At 45.3% G+C, this 14,225-nt stretch overlaps 1 protein-coding gene across 1 annotated transcript in view; it reads left to right on the top strand.

Annotated features, from left to right (window-relative positions):
* LOC124788551 (BRISC complex subunit FAM175B-like) overlaps window positions 1–13,262 on the top strand; it is a 134,192-nt gene extending 120,930 nt beyond the window's left edge. The window contains exon 7 of the mRNA XM_047255825.1: window positions 12,507–13,262. Within this exon, the coding sequence (XP_047111781.1) occupies window positions 12,507–13,057 (551 nt within the window). The 3' untranslated portion in view covers window positions 13,058–13,262. The remainder of the gene's footprint in view (window positions 1–12,506) is intronic.
* The last annotated feature ends 963 nt before the right edge of the window (window positions 13,263–14,225 follow it).

Raw genomic sequence — 14,225 nt, forward strand, 5'->3', positions numbered from 1 at the left:
GCGAGTGGCTGTCTGTATACCAGCTCAGGCGTAGGTGTTCGGAGGTGGGTTTTTTGTGTGATCTGCAGGCTTAGAAGTACCAAGGATAGGGCAGCAGACCATCCAGAAGAATAACATGTTAGGGCGGTCTTACGTGTGCAGGGGACTCCCTGCAGGTCCGGGGGTTAGTATAGGCTCGAGGTATTCCTGCCTGTCATAAGAGGCCACTAAAAGGAGTCTCAGCCATACGGAGAAGGACGCCTTACGTGGTGCATGAGCTATCCATAGTGCCCCTAGATTCGATCTCCTGAATCACTTGTCATGGCTTTGCATCTCCACCTGCGATTCAACTATTTGGGCGAGGACACTTTCTGGCATAAGTCATCTTCTTCAGTTGTTTCATGTCAGTTTTTGCCCCCATGACAATACTGGATTTCTCTGCGCCTAATACCTAGCACGGTAGCTAGTCTGTTGTGGTGGGGCCGTCATGTACCCATTTGGTGGTAGCCCCCTGACAATACAGGGATCGCACTGCTGATGCCTGAGCTGTAAAGTCCCTCTGTATGCCAAGGAGTAAATGCCTGTCTTCCTGGGTCATCAGGATTTCCAGCAATGGCCATCATGCCAGTTGGCATTTGATGTGGCTGGGTGGCACCCGTGGGGAGAGCCACTGATCGGAGTGGGTGGCATCAGGGTGGATGATCTGCAATGAAGTGGACTAAGTCATCTCTTGCTGGTGACCATACGGCACCAGCAGTCTGTAAGAAGGGCAAGATCGAATACAATGCCGACAGGTATGACCCTAAATCGTTTCCCTCCCTCGCTACACCATGGGAGGAACGTAGGACTACAAACAGAGATAGCCATATCGGTCTCGGTTTTTAGTTGGTAGCAGAACTGATGGGTACCCCTTTCTACCTACGAAACCTCAATTTTTTGTTGAGCGCCGTGAGGGAAAGTTTGAAGAAGTGACAGCACTGCCCAAGATGCGAAACAGCGCAGTCTTGATTCAGACAGCATCCCCAGCCCAATCCCGCCTGTGACAAGCTGGATGGTATTCCTGTTTCAGTCACTTCCCATAAAAGCCTCAACATGGTCCAGGAGATCATTTTCCATCGACCTCCTCTTGCAAGCTGATGATGAGCTCCGCGCCAATTTAGAACGGCTGGGTGTACATTTCATCCGGCGCGTTTACAGACCCAAAGGAAACAGGGTTGCTACCGCTGCCTTTGTCTTCGCCTTTGATGGTGATTCATTGCCTGAAAAGGTCAAGGTGATGGTTTACCGCTGTGACATTAAACCATATGTCCCTCCCACTATGCGGTGCTTTAAGTGCTGGAAGTTCAGGCACGTCTTCCCGCTGCACTTCCCAGCGTCACATGTTTAGACTGCGGACTTTCTCTGCACCCAGATACTCCATGTGCGCCACTTCGCACTTGCATCAACTATGGAGAGCACCACTCCCCCTGCTCACCAGGCTGCCGAGTACTGCAAACGGAGCAGAAAATCATGTAGTACAAGACCCTGGACTGGTTGACTTACACAGAGGCTGAACGCAAATTTGAAAGCTTACACCCCATTCGGTTGATGTTGACATAAGCTGCAGCTATGTTGCCATCGCCATCCCAAGTGCCGGTGGTTCCTCACTCTGTGCCAGGAACAGTGGGCCCTCCAGGCCACCAGAATACATCTGCCCTGTTGATGGTAGGGGGCAAATCTTCCTCCGTTGCTCCCAAAACACCTACTTGGGAGCAAGGTCCCCCCAAATGCAGGGACATCGATCCCATCCTCCCCTACTGGAGAAGCAACAGCCTCCTCCGTGCCTGAAGCTGCTTCGGAGAAATCTTCCCAGCCAGCCCCTTAAAGAGAAGCAAGAACGTAAGCAAAGTAAGTAGTAGTCTGCTAAGAAACAGCCCGCTATCTGAACAGCCTTTTCCAGATGTTAACACCTTGTTGCTACGAAAAGCGTATGACACCAACTGGCGACATCTTATCCTTGCCACAATATACAAATGGGGTCTCCGAGGCCTGCTCCCAATTTTTATCCAGAATTTCCTGTCACTTCGTATTTTCCATGTCCAAGTTGGTGCCTCCCATAGTTCCCCCCACATCCAGGAGAATGGGGTCTCGCAGGGCTCTGTATTGAATGTACCTCTATTTTTAGTGGCCATTAATGGTCTTGCAGCAGCTGTAGGGCCATCCATCTCGTCCTCTCTGTATGCAGATGACTTCTGAATTTCGTACTGCTCCATAAGTACTGGTGTTGCTGAGCGGTGCCTACAGGGAACCATCCACAAGGCACAGTCATGGGCTCTAGCCCACGGTTTCCAGTTTTCGGCCGCAAAGTCATGTGTTATGCAGTTCTGTAGGCATCATACCGTTCATCTGGAACCAGAACTTTACCTTACTGCGGATCCCCTGACTGTAGTGGAGACATATCAATTTTGAGGACTGGTTTTCAACACCCGATTGACTTAGCTACCTCACCTTCGTCAGCTTAAGTGGAAATGCTGGGAGCACCTCAATGCCATCAGCTGCCTGAGCAACACCAACTGGGATACATATCGCTCTACCCTGCTGCAGCTCTACAGAGCCATTGTTTAATCCCGCGTTGTCTATGGGAGTCTGGTTTATGGTTCGGAGGCGCCCTCAGCCTTGCATTTACTTGACCCAGTGCACCCCTGTGGTGTTCAATTAGCGACGGGAGCTTTTAGGGTGAGTCCAGTGACCATTTTCCTGGCGGAGGTTGGAGTCCCTCCATTGCAGGTCAGCTATGCACAACTGTTCGCCAGTTATGTTGCACACGCTTGTAGTTCTCCTGCGCATCTGAATTACCATCTCCTTTTCCCACCGACGGCAGTTCATCTCCTGCATCGGCAGCCCAGGTCAGGACTTAAAATTGCAGTTCACATCCGATCCCTTCTGTCTGAACTGGAGTCCTTGTCTTTATCACCTACACTTGAGGTTCATTCGAGTACACCTCCATGGTTTACACTTAGGCTGCGGCTTCGCCTGGACTTTTCACATGGCCCAAAGGACTCAGTTGACCCCGCGGCACTCTGCTGTCACTTCCTCTAGATTCTTGACATGTACCAAGGCCATGAAGTGGTTTATACTGATGACTCGATGGCCGATGGTCATGTCGGCTTCACTTAGGTCCACGGAGGACATATTGAAAAGCATTCCTTGCTTGATGACTGCAGTGTTTTCACTGCAGAGCTCATGGCTTTATCTCATGCTCTTGAGCTCATCCATTCATGCCAGTGTTTTGTGGGGGAAAGACAGCCACAGGGGAGTGAATGTGCCATCCAACCTTGGTGCACTGGCTCAGAACGCAGGACCGGGCCCAGTTGCTGCAGTCATGTTGGATTCCTGGCCAGACAAAGTGTTGCTTCACAAGGGTGGCATAAGTAGGGACACCGAGGTGTGCGAGGTTGGTCAAATGCTAGTTTTCGGAAGGCGGAAGGGAGGAAGGGGTGGCGGCAATCATTGGAATCATCAAGTTGTGAAGGATCCACAAGGACATCACGCCAGGTCTTACGGTCGGAGCTGCTCATGGATCTTAGATGGAGGTTGAGGCCAGAATTTGCATTTGGAAGGGTGTGGACTATGTTCAGGTCCCTATTTGAGCAGTGGCCAGTGCATTGTAGATCTTAGATGGAGGTTGAGGCCAGAATCTGCATTTGGAAGGGTGTGGACTGTGTCCAGGTCCCCATTTGAGCAGTGGCCAGTGCATTGTAGTCCAAGGGTGGGGTGATGACACAGAAGCAGCTAAGGCAATGTGCCACAATCTTATCGATGCCATCAATGTACTGGATGTCAGTAGTAAATTGTGGATTATACTCTTATCAAGGTGAGATTTGAGATCTGGACTATGTCGTTCCTGCAAAAACCAGAGGCGAGGGGCAGTGGTCTGTGAAGATTGTAAAGATACGTCCCTTGACTGAAGATTGGAAATAGTGGATGGCTTCATGGACTGCAACCAGCTCATGGTTATATGCGTCTCACCGGTGTTGTGTATCAGAGCTTGGACGGAAAGAAGGCAAGTTGTTGCCAGATGTCTGCTTGTTGTAGGATGGCCCCGATAACCATCAGATTCGCATCCACTACTAATGCAAGGGAGGCCATTAGAGTGGGGATGGGGCAAACAGGCTGTATTGGCTAGGTCCTGTTTCGTTTTTCTGAAGTTCTCGATTGTGGTTTGGACCCAAGGGAACCAGCTTGTTGCCTTTGTTCTTATCGCCATGGGGTACTGTAGTAAGGGACTCCAGGATGACTGCAGCACCCTCAAGAGGGCGACAGAAAAATTGACCGTGGCAATGAAACACCAGAGGCCGTTGAAGGCAGTAAAGCGTGCTCCTACTGCCTGAAATGTCTCCGGGAGGGTGCAGGAGCCAGCAGCATAGACAGTGTCTGAGGAAATCGACTGCATTCCCCCTCAAAATGCATTTTGTCATGTAGAGAATCACTCCAGCTTTCTTTAGGCAGAAAAAGAAATTTCAAATAGGTGTTGATGGTTGTGAGTAGAGTCCCAAAGCGTGTATCATCTAGGTAGGCGGTACACCCCGCTACGTCCCAGAGGATGTTGCCTAAAAATTGCTGCCTTGTTTATGTGGCATTGCGGAGACCAAATTCCATGAATGCCCTCTCGAACTGGCTGAAAGGTGTGATTATGGCTGTCTTCTCACTGTTGTCTGGGGCAAGTGGAATTTGTGTGTAGTCTTTAGTGCAATCTATCTTACTAAAGATAGTAGCTCCCAAAATGGCGTCATTGTAGGTGCAGATGAGTCGGACGGGATAGTGGTCTGGGATGGTGTGGGTGTTGAGTTTATGGTAATCACCACAAGGGTACCAGTAAACTTTTTTGAGGCGAATGACCAGTTGAAGCACAGGGGCTTTTGAATGTCGAAATATGCTAGCAGTGAGCAGCTCTGAGAACTCCTTTCATGTGATTTTGCACTGGGGGCGGGGGCATGGCAGAAGAAAACCATGGGGCCCAGTAGTGGTGAAGCAATGCATTATGTCGTGCTGAACATTCTGGGGGTGCAGGGTGGAATTCTGCAAGGAGCTGAGCATATGGGCCAGCTATTTCACAGTGAAAAATGTGGCGGGGTGGGAGCTGTCACGGACGGTCCCAGCAGAGGTGCTGTCACTTAAATGGTGTTTCACTGTATCAGTCAGTAGAGTGTAATGGCTGAGGAAGTCAGCACCCAGAACGTGGTTGATAATGGCCACAACTGTGGAGGTCAGCAGAAGTTGTCGCTGGAAGCATAGATCGAATGAGCAGATATGCGCCCCGTAAGTAGGGGTGGCTGAGTTATTGGCAGTGGTGATGACGTGCTGAAAGGGCAGGCCGGGATTTAGGAATAGTTCGTAGGGAATATGGAAAAGACAAAGCCGGTATTGATGTGGCAGTGGACACAGGGACTAGCACCACTAAGTTCCCATACAAATAGACACTGTGATGTGATAGCAACTGAATCTGCCTACTGCCAGTGGTTCCTGGTATTTGGTGACCAGGACCACTGAGGTTTGCAGTTGGTCACACTCTCAGCAAATCCTCTGGTGGTACCAGGAAGCTGTGCCTCGTTCATGGTGCTTGTGATTGTCAGGTGAGTGGTTAGAATCGCACCAGCAGGGGCAGCTCTTATCGCCTGGGCCAGCATCATGCATGCGAGGGCAGTGCGCACCTGGCAGTGTGTGCTTGAGGTGTAGGCGGGCAACGCTGGTTGTAAATGCGTCCATCTTGGAGCTCATGCACATTAGAATCAGGTACACATTGCGGCATCGGTACTGGGGAGAGGGTCATCGGTGGCAAGTGGCGCGATTGTCTTCACACACTCGGTAACTTGGGCTGGGTGAATAACTGGCCAGAGCCTTGGATTGGTAGCTGGCATTCCACGTTGCAGCCACAACAGGTAAGGAATTCAGGATTTTGAACAGTTTATCGGCCAAGATTGTTGCGTTGCCTAGCAATAAATGGGCATGTGAAGCCAGGGCAACCTGTATGAGGGTGGGAAGGGAGTGTTGTGGTTCGGCGAGTGCGCGGATATGATCCACCAACAGGGATGGGCATGTGTCGTTGCACCATTTGGTTGATAACAAATGACCTGCTCATTGCAGACTCAAGTCTGTGAAGCTGGATATGATGCTTTCTTTTAGTTTAGTGTAGCTGCCGGAGGGGCTGGGTGTGAAATAACATCCCACACTTGGGCAGTGGTGGTCAGGTCGAGGTGGCCAACAACAATCCTGAATCCCATTTACTTGTGATAGAGCAACCTGCAAAAATTGCCTCGATGGAAACAAACCACAGGCGTTGGTCTCGCTGATTGGAGGAGGCCAAGTGAGCAGTAGTGCGACCAGGGGTGTGTCTGCAGACTCGGCTTGTCCTAGGCGCGTTGCTATTGATGAGCTGAGTTGAGCAGTTCTGTCATGCCGACAAGTGTGTGTGGAGTTCAGACATCTCCAAAGTTCTGGGGCGGTAGGGGTAATGAGGGCTGCTGGCTAGAGAGCCTGTTGGGCATGAGCACTGTAGGGGTGGGAATGTGTGACAGTGAGATTGTGGCGTGACAGTGCAGGCAGTGTGTTGCAGTATGCGAGGTGGTGCTGGCAAGCAGTATTGCAGAGGAGGTTGGCAGGTTACGCACAGTGTGGACCAAGCAATAGTCTTCACTGTGTGCAATAGGAAGGAGTGTTTAGCACGCCACACGGTAACACTCCGGCTTGTCCAGGTGCGCCTGCAGCTGCGGGTGGGATTCGGAGGGGCATTTGGCATGCATGGGGTGACAGTGTATGGGGAGGAGTGTGGGGAGGGGTGCAGGAGGGTAGTGGTCATCTTGCGAAGGAAGGACTTGCATGGAGGGTTGTTTGAGGGGAGCGGTGATGCGTGCAGAGGGGTTGCATGTGTGGAAGGGGTGGAGCAGGTGGGGCAGATGGGGGTGGGAGCAGTATGCGTTTGGCCAACCTAATGGAAACTGATTTCGCGACCACAAGGACTGTGCTAATCAGAATAATAAAAAAGAAAAACTAGCTAGTTTTGGTAATGAAACTCAGTGCTTTGGTTCAGAGGATGTCATCGGTGAAGGAACAATTTAGTTTCCCTTCTATACTTGCAAGGTGAATACATACTTAAGTGGTGCACTAATTAAGAGAGATGACAATAAATAATGGGGTATGTTGGAGGAGCTGCATGAGATAGTTCTGAGATATTATTCCTAAAAGCTAACTACTACAGTATAATTTAATAAGTTAATATCTCTTAATCAAGGAGGGCCCTCGGTTTGGGGGGGGGAGTCTCTAGGAGGCCAGACTAGGAATGGCTTACAGCCTTTGCTCAGCGTGGGAAAACCTGCTTCAGTGGCGCATTTGGCAGCAAAGTGGGTGCCAAAACAGCTGTGGTGGAATGGTAATAAACCTACCTGTTACTCCTGGTGTGCACTGCACTATTTACACCACACTGTAAGCAGCATTCCAAGTGCTGACACTGAGAGAAGAAACCAGGCATCTGGCATCAGGCTTTCACTACCTGTAGTCAATAGAAGCACCTCGAGGAACAAAGCTTGGGAAGGCGGCGTGGAAAAATGCGGTAGCACTACTCTTGTTAAAAGAACCGCGACAAAACACCAATACTAAAAATGGATAAAGAATTCTGCTGTTCGCCCATACCCCAGCAAAGTGCAGCAGACAACATGAGCTCTGTCGAGAGCATGGCCGAGAGGTGTTGCCTCGTCGACGCAGGAGTAGACTGCTTGAGCAAAGATTCGGCATGCATGCATGGTGTCCAGAAACCGTGGCCGTCTAAGCTGTCTTTCTGGGAGAAGGGACCAGTGAGGGTGTAGGAGGTGCTTCATATTCTTGAGAATAAAAAACCCTTGTTTCACAAAGCTCCTAGCATCCAGCGCACGTTGGACTATCGATTACTCTTATGAGTTTGCAACGCATCCTTGTTGGTTTTTGAACACACTCTGTAAATTGATTTCTGAATGAATCATAAGTTAATTTTTGAATGCGTGCATAGTCTACGTGATGCCTGTCAGGGGAGTCCTCGTCGCAACTAGAAATAAACTTTCCTGCAGGCAAAAGGGGACGGGTTATACGAGCTGAGCGGAGTAAAGCCGAACCACAGTCTGATTATGTGGTTGACTGGATTTGCGAATGATCAGCATTGTTATAATTACTATTGAAATCCATAGATTCAGACTACCAGAGTGGAAATAAACGACTGACAGGAATAACGGGCAAGATAGATTACTTATTATCTTCTCAGTGTATCCAAGAAAATGAAATTTTGTCAGAAAATTTTTGGCCAGGCCGATACGTTAGTAAGGGTCAGTTGTACAGTCCCCGTCTAGCAGCCACATAACTTCTATTCTGGAAGTAGCGCGGAAAGTGGTTTGTATGAACATAACAACGCCTAACCAGAGAATAATCAGGGATAACTAAACCGGTGATTCTGGCAGGGTTAGTGAAGTTAACCGGCAAATAAATTTTGACAAAGGCAGGAATAGTTTCAGAATTAGTCATGACAAGATTGTTTGTTAGAACTAGGAAGGAGAAGAAACGGGGACATCACACCAATTAAGGAAGAACATGATGATTCCAAATTTATATAAAAATCTTGTACTACTACTTTTCGATCTCATGCTCGAGAAACTGGAGCGTATGAATGAAATGTGAAACTATTTCCTAACATTAAGCTATTTGCTTGTAATAGGCCTAATAGGCATTGTATGTTGGTCTTGGTGAATTATATTCTGTCGTGTTATAAGAATGACCATTTGTGCCAAAACAGTCTCATTTATTTGGTATGTGCTACAATTTCTGCAATGTTAGAAAGGCCTATTTTGTTTATGTACCAGACAATGACAAAATAGACGTAATCAGACCGAGAAGCCACACCAGTCTTTGGTACTTTTTGTATTAACAACTTACGCAGTATTAGACAACGATATTTCGATTTTTCATGTAGCCAAACGTTTGACGAACTTTGATGAGGTAACAGATTCTTTCGCAAAAAGGAAAGCATGCCATGTAAAGCTGTAGCAAGATTAGAGAGCAAACAATGCTAGGAGCTAAGGATTGAAGAAATGTGTACTGTCTTGCTTGTCTGTTGTCTTTACTGGTTTATGTATCCTATGTGTAATTTTATATCACCCAAAACAGAAAGTTATTAGCTAACTGGCAATAAAGAGTGCAAATTTTCTGAAGAGTTCTTGTTCTCCCGGTTACAAATAATCCCATCTAGTATTAATTGCTAGTTTAAAAAAAAAAAAAAAAAAAAAAAAAAAATGAGGGGCAGGATGTCAAACCGTGCGACTGGGAGCAGGAGAGGTACCACAGGACATTTTAATTTCCACTGTCCTTAACATAGTTTGATGGCATCCAGTACAAAATATACACGTTTCAATTCCACGGAGCGAAATACAGTGACGTGCGATAGAAGAATGCTGCATGAAGAGGGGTGGCACTGCACTCTGGCACACTTACGACCAAATAACATGTCTTACATTTCCTCGAACATATATGTTTTATGTATCAGACTCTTCAGAAAGATGTGCGCTACAAAATGAACATATTTAAAATTTTGATGTCGTATCTCAAATGCTCGAGGGGCAGGGGGGTGGGGCGCTACTATCTTAGTATTGCCCCGGTTTGGAAATATTGTAGATCCGACGCTGATGCGCAGAGCAGTCTGAGTTACATTGGGCAAGTGTGTAGTCTCCACGTGACCCGTGTTTACATTTAGTGATTTTGCTGTTTCCTCTTCGTTTACTGCTCTCACGCCAAATGAAAACAAAATGGATTTCTGTGGCCAGGAGCTATCAAGTGAATTAAAATACAGTCATGTAATTACAGAACGCTAATACACGTTATTAGTTCGATATTTTATTTTATTTCCACTTTTCTGACAGTCATGCATTAATCGCCTTGTAGAGCAATGAAGTTAGTTTTGTCGGTTTGCTGCAGAAATTTGACTTTTATCAACTTTTTACGCTGAGGCAGTCAATATATTCGAAACGAAATGTTTGATTCCTCACTATTGGAAAATTTCAACTGTTCGCTGCATTTCAGGTGCACTTTTTCATCTTCTAGCACGTATGGCATTATGTCACAATAAAGAATCAAAAATTAGTTAATACAGTACTGGTACTCAAAGAAAATTTACATCCCGAAACCCACACTGAAAAGCTTAATATCAGGTCGAGGCCTACTTCATTGGGAATCTAGATATACGAATGTGCTCTTTAAGTATGCACTGTAAATGTCCCATTTTAGTATGGTTCACGAAATTCCGATGCTCTTGGAGTATCCTCTGATGTTTCTTTTCTTTTATGACATAATGTAAGATCTTTTAATGTTTTACACGTACGAACATACGGGCTTCCTGCGTCGTAGCAGCTGCCAAAGCACTGTGACGCCAGTTATCTGGCGCTCTCTGACGACTACTGAAACGAACCTAATTCTAACAGGTCGCGGGAAAATATTGCGAATGGTCGTTTGAAAAGCGTTACTTTCAAAGTAAATTTCCTTTTTCGCAAGTTGAACTATGTGTGAGAATGTACGATGAATTTCTTAAATCACAGAGCGTTTGATGACGAGCCATTTAGAAGTATTTCCAGCCCAGAAGATCAGACATTCATATCATCATTATGAGCAAATTGATGTAGTGCTACGGGGAGCTGTCTCTCCTCTGCGGTAGCTAATTTATTTGTGGAAAGCTTTGAGGACAGGTCACTGGACTTGTCTAAAATTTGTAATGGCACATTTGTGTGATATACCTTAAAGTGTAACAAGCACAAAAAATATCAACATTATATGTGAAAGCTTTACGTTTCTTGTAGCAACACTATGTACATTAATTTAAAACATTAACTTTTCCTGTATGTGTATCCACGCTACTTAACAGTGATGTTGCTATTAGCTGACTACATCACGTGTCCTGCGGTCTGAATATCCGCTGTCATCGGCTGGCGGGATCACGTGATATGAGCTACGAGTGGCTTACAAAAGTGCATCGCAGTCTCGATTACATGGTTCGGAAAGTAGCATGTGGTGTTCGGTGGAATTCGAATTTATACTTTCGTAATACGAAATATGCGTGCATGTTGCTGCACAACAAAAATCTTTCCAAAAGGGGTTTTCTTCCCTGAGTTTCGTTTTTTAAAGTGCCGGGAAATTCTACGCCGTGTATAAAAACATAACCATTCAAAGGATTGATAAGTTTTACAGTTCCGAGGGAATATATACTGTCACTTAATAACACGGAAAAAGTATGTTTTCATCCGGGAGAAAGTGAATTTTTAACCGGGAAATCCGGGAATTTTTTTTCCTTGTCCACATATACACCCTGTTGTGGCAAGCCTGTTGATTGTTAAGCAGCTCTATGAATTATGTGCAAAACAATTTTGCAGGCATCAGTGGTCAATATTTATTTGGGTTCACAAGCTAGCCCAGTATAAATAAGGCACTTGAACAACTAAAAGCCAAGTACAACATGTAAAGAAAACCTGTAAAACTTCTAAAGAAAACCTATATGTCTTCAAGGGAAAGGAATCGAGGGAGATGTGACTAATGCACAAAAATTTGCACTGCACTAGCAACTGAAGTTAACCTTAAACCAAAATTTCACAGGGTGATGGCAGCTCATAACACTGTGTTCCTTTTAGTAATTCTGGGTGCAGTTTGAGGTAACAAATGAGGAAACTGATGCTGCTGCTTTCCAAATTGTAAAATGCAGATTCCTCTTCATCAGGCTCCTGGTATAATGTGTAAAATTTCCCTTCTGTACCACAATATTTTTTTGGATCCACGCACTTTCTGTGTGGTGTTTTGCACTTCTGTATCCCCTATCTGATATACAAGCCTTTTGAGTCCGATAAATGTCACTTTCTTACAAATTTGGACTCCAGCATCCACACACATAAGCTACCACGTTGTGTATGCGCACTTCGTGCATAAAACAGTTGAAAATCATTTTGTGAAGATTGCAATTCCCGCAAAAAGAACAGTCAAGAACAGCAATGTGAGTTGAGATCACATGACTTGAATTGACTTGACGTGCCGTGACGTGACGAACAGTGTGAATTCGCCCTGAATGTGATGGTGCCGTGAAGGACAGTATGAATTGACCTATCACGGGCTTGTGTCTCCGTGTATGAAATATTGAAACTGAAATTTTTTTTTTAAAATCCGATTCACAGTAACACTCCTGCGGTATATTGGACTGCTATTTTCAAGTATTTATCTCTTCTTATGTTCATTCTTTAGTTCTTGATTTAACTTTTGTATATGCTACTCAAGGTTATCAACATATTTGTTAATGTCATTTTGCTCTTACTATAACTGAGAAAGTTATTATTTCTGTGAGATACGGTAGTACATGGTACTGATTATACGTATCCAATATCACATTTAGTACAAGGTAGTGCCTGTATTGCACTCTTTTGTAGGAAAGCATTAATCTGAAGAGATGATAAATTTTTGAAGAAATTTTGCTTAAATGAATACATATATGTATTTGTTTCCAGAACTGCTACTACCTCAGCTCTTGCAAGATGGAGGCTGTAAGACTGACCAGCTTGTTCCTCTGCAAGTGCCAATAACACCAGTGCTTTTAAAGAATGATAAAGTTGACTTAATAGCTGATGAAGACACCAGTTCAAAGAAAAAGCAAAATAAATCAAGTCAAGGGGCCATGGAAGACCCTTTTTCGTATGTCACTGAAATGAAATTGGAAATGACACCACAACAGACTCCATCTGGCAGTGGAGGTGCACGTGTAAGTGAAAGAGGCCGTGGAAGAGGTCGCGGAACTACAATTAGGGAATCACAAAAGAGACAAACGCAATCAAGGAGTGAAATTAGTGACAAACAAGAAGTAAGCCCAAGTCTGCGGAGGCGTGGCCCCTCACCTTCGCTCACAACTACTCCTTCAGGTCGTACTATGTCAGTGCCTACAAAACAACGCAGTTACGCAACTGTTGCAAGAAAACTTGCTGATAACAATGAAAGTGTTGCCAAATCCCCAGCTGTTTCTACAAATGGTTCGCCTTCTGAATCAAACACTCAGGAGCAATAATATTGAAATATAGGTACAGGCTTGCAACAAGCGTGTGTGTATCTGTGTGTATTTGTGAAAACAGTGATATAAACAAACGATTATCATGTGTAAGTTACCATTCAAAAGTTTGGTGCACTTTAGAAACATAAATTTACACAAACTTAAAGAAGAAGTGCTACCAGAAAGTGTACTGATCAGTCATTTTTATATGGAGCATTATAATTTTGATGTAATTAAAAGAGTTTAACTCAGGTTTTACGTTTGCACTGCATCTTTATTCCCCTGGTGTGTGTGTGTGTGTGTGTGTGTGTGTGTGTGTGTGTGTGTGTGTGTGTGTGTGTGTGTGAGAGAGAGAGAGAGAGAGAGAGAGAGAGAGAGAGAGAGAGAGAGAGAGAATATTTAGGCACCTATACATTTAAGAAATGATTTGATGATCGATTCGCAGCAGTATTTGACAACTTCTTCTTTTGAGACATTTTTTTCTATCATGAGAGAGACTGTTTTCAATAGCAATATCAGTACTCCCTCAATTTTGTAAACAGATGTATGGAATCTTTGAAATTATCACGAGAAAGACTGTGGCTTCAATAAAGGAACCATTGGCTAATGCTGGTAAGAAATGTATTTTTTAAGTTCCTCTTTCATTGTTGCATTAAAACATTAACGTGGAAAACAGACAACTTTATGTACCATATGTTCATGCATTTTTATTTAGTTTAGTTTTGGAATATAAAATGGTTGAAAAGTGAGGTGTAGAATGCCAGTACTCAGTTTAGGATATGATAATCTGTTAATGAATATTTACATATCCCACCATTTTGGCAACAAGTACTCAGCGAAATCATTTCCTCAATTTGATGTGCTTGATTAGTACCTTGTGCTGGTGCTAGTTGAAGTTGTGGAATATGTGACAGCCCAAGCAAAACCATTCTAGAATGAGATTTTCACTCTGCAGCGGAGTGTGCGCCGATATGAAACTTCCTGGCAGATTAAAACTGTGCCGGACCGAGACTCGAACTCGAACTTTGCCTTTCGCGGGCAAGTGCTCTACCAACTGAGCTACTCAAGCACGACTCACGCCTCGGCCTCAAAGCTCTACTTCTGCCAGTACCTCGTCTCCTACCTTCCAAACTTCACAGCTTCTCTCCTGTGGACCTCGCGAAAGGCAAAGGTCCCGAGTTCGAGT

The sequence above is a fragment of the Schistocerca piceifrons genome, chromosome 1, assembly GCF_021461385.2.
Source record: "Schistocerca piceifrons isolate TAMUIC-IGC-003096 chromosome 1, iqSchPice1.1, whole genome shotgun sequence".
Lineage (NCBI taxonomy): Eukaryota > Metazoa > Arthropoda > Insecta > Orthoptera > Acrididae > Schistocerca > Schistocerca piceifrons.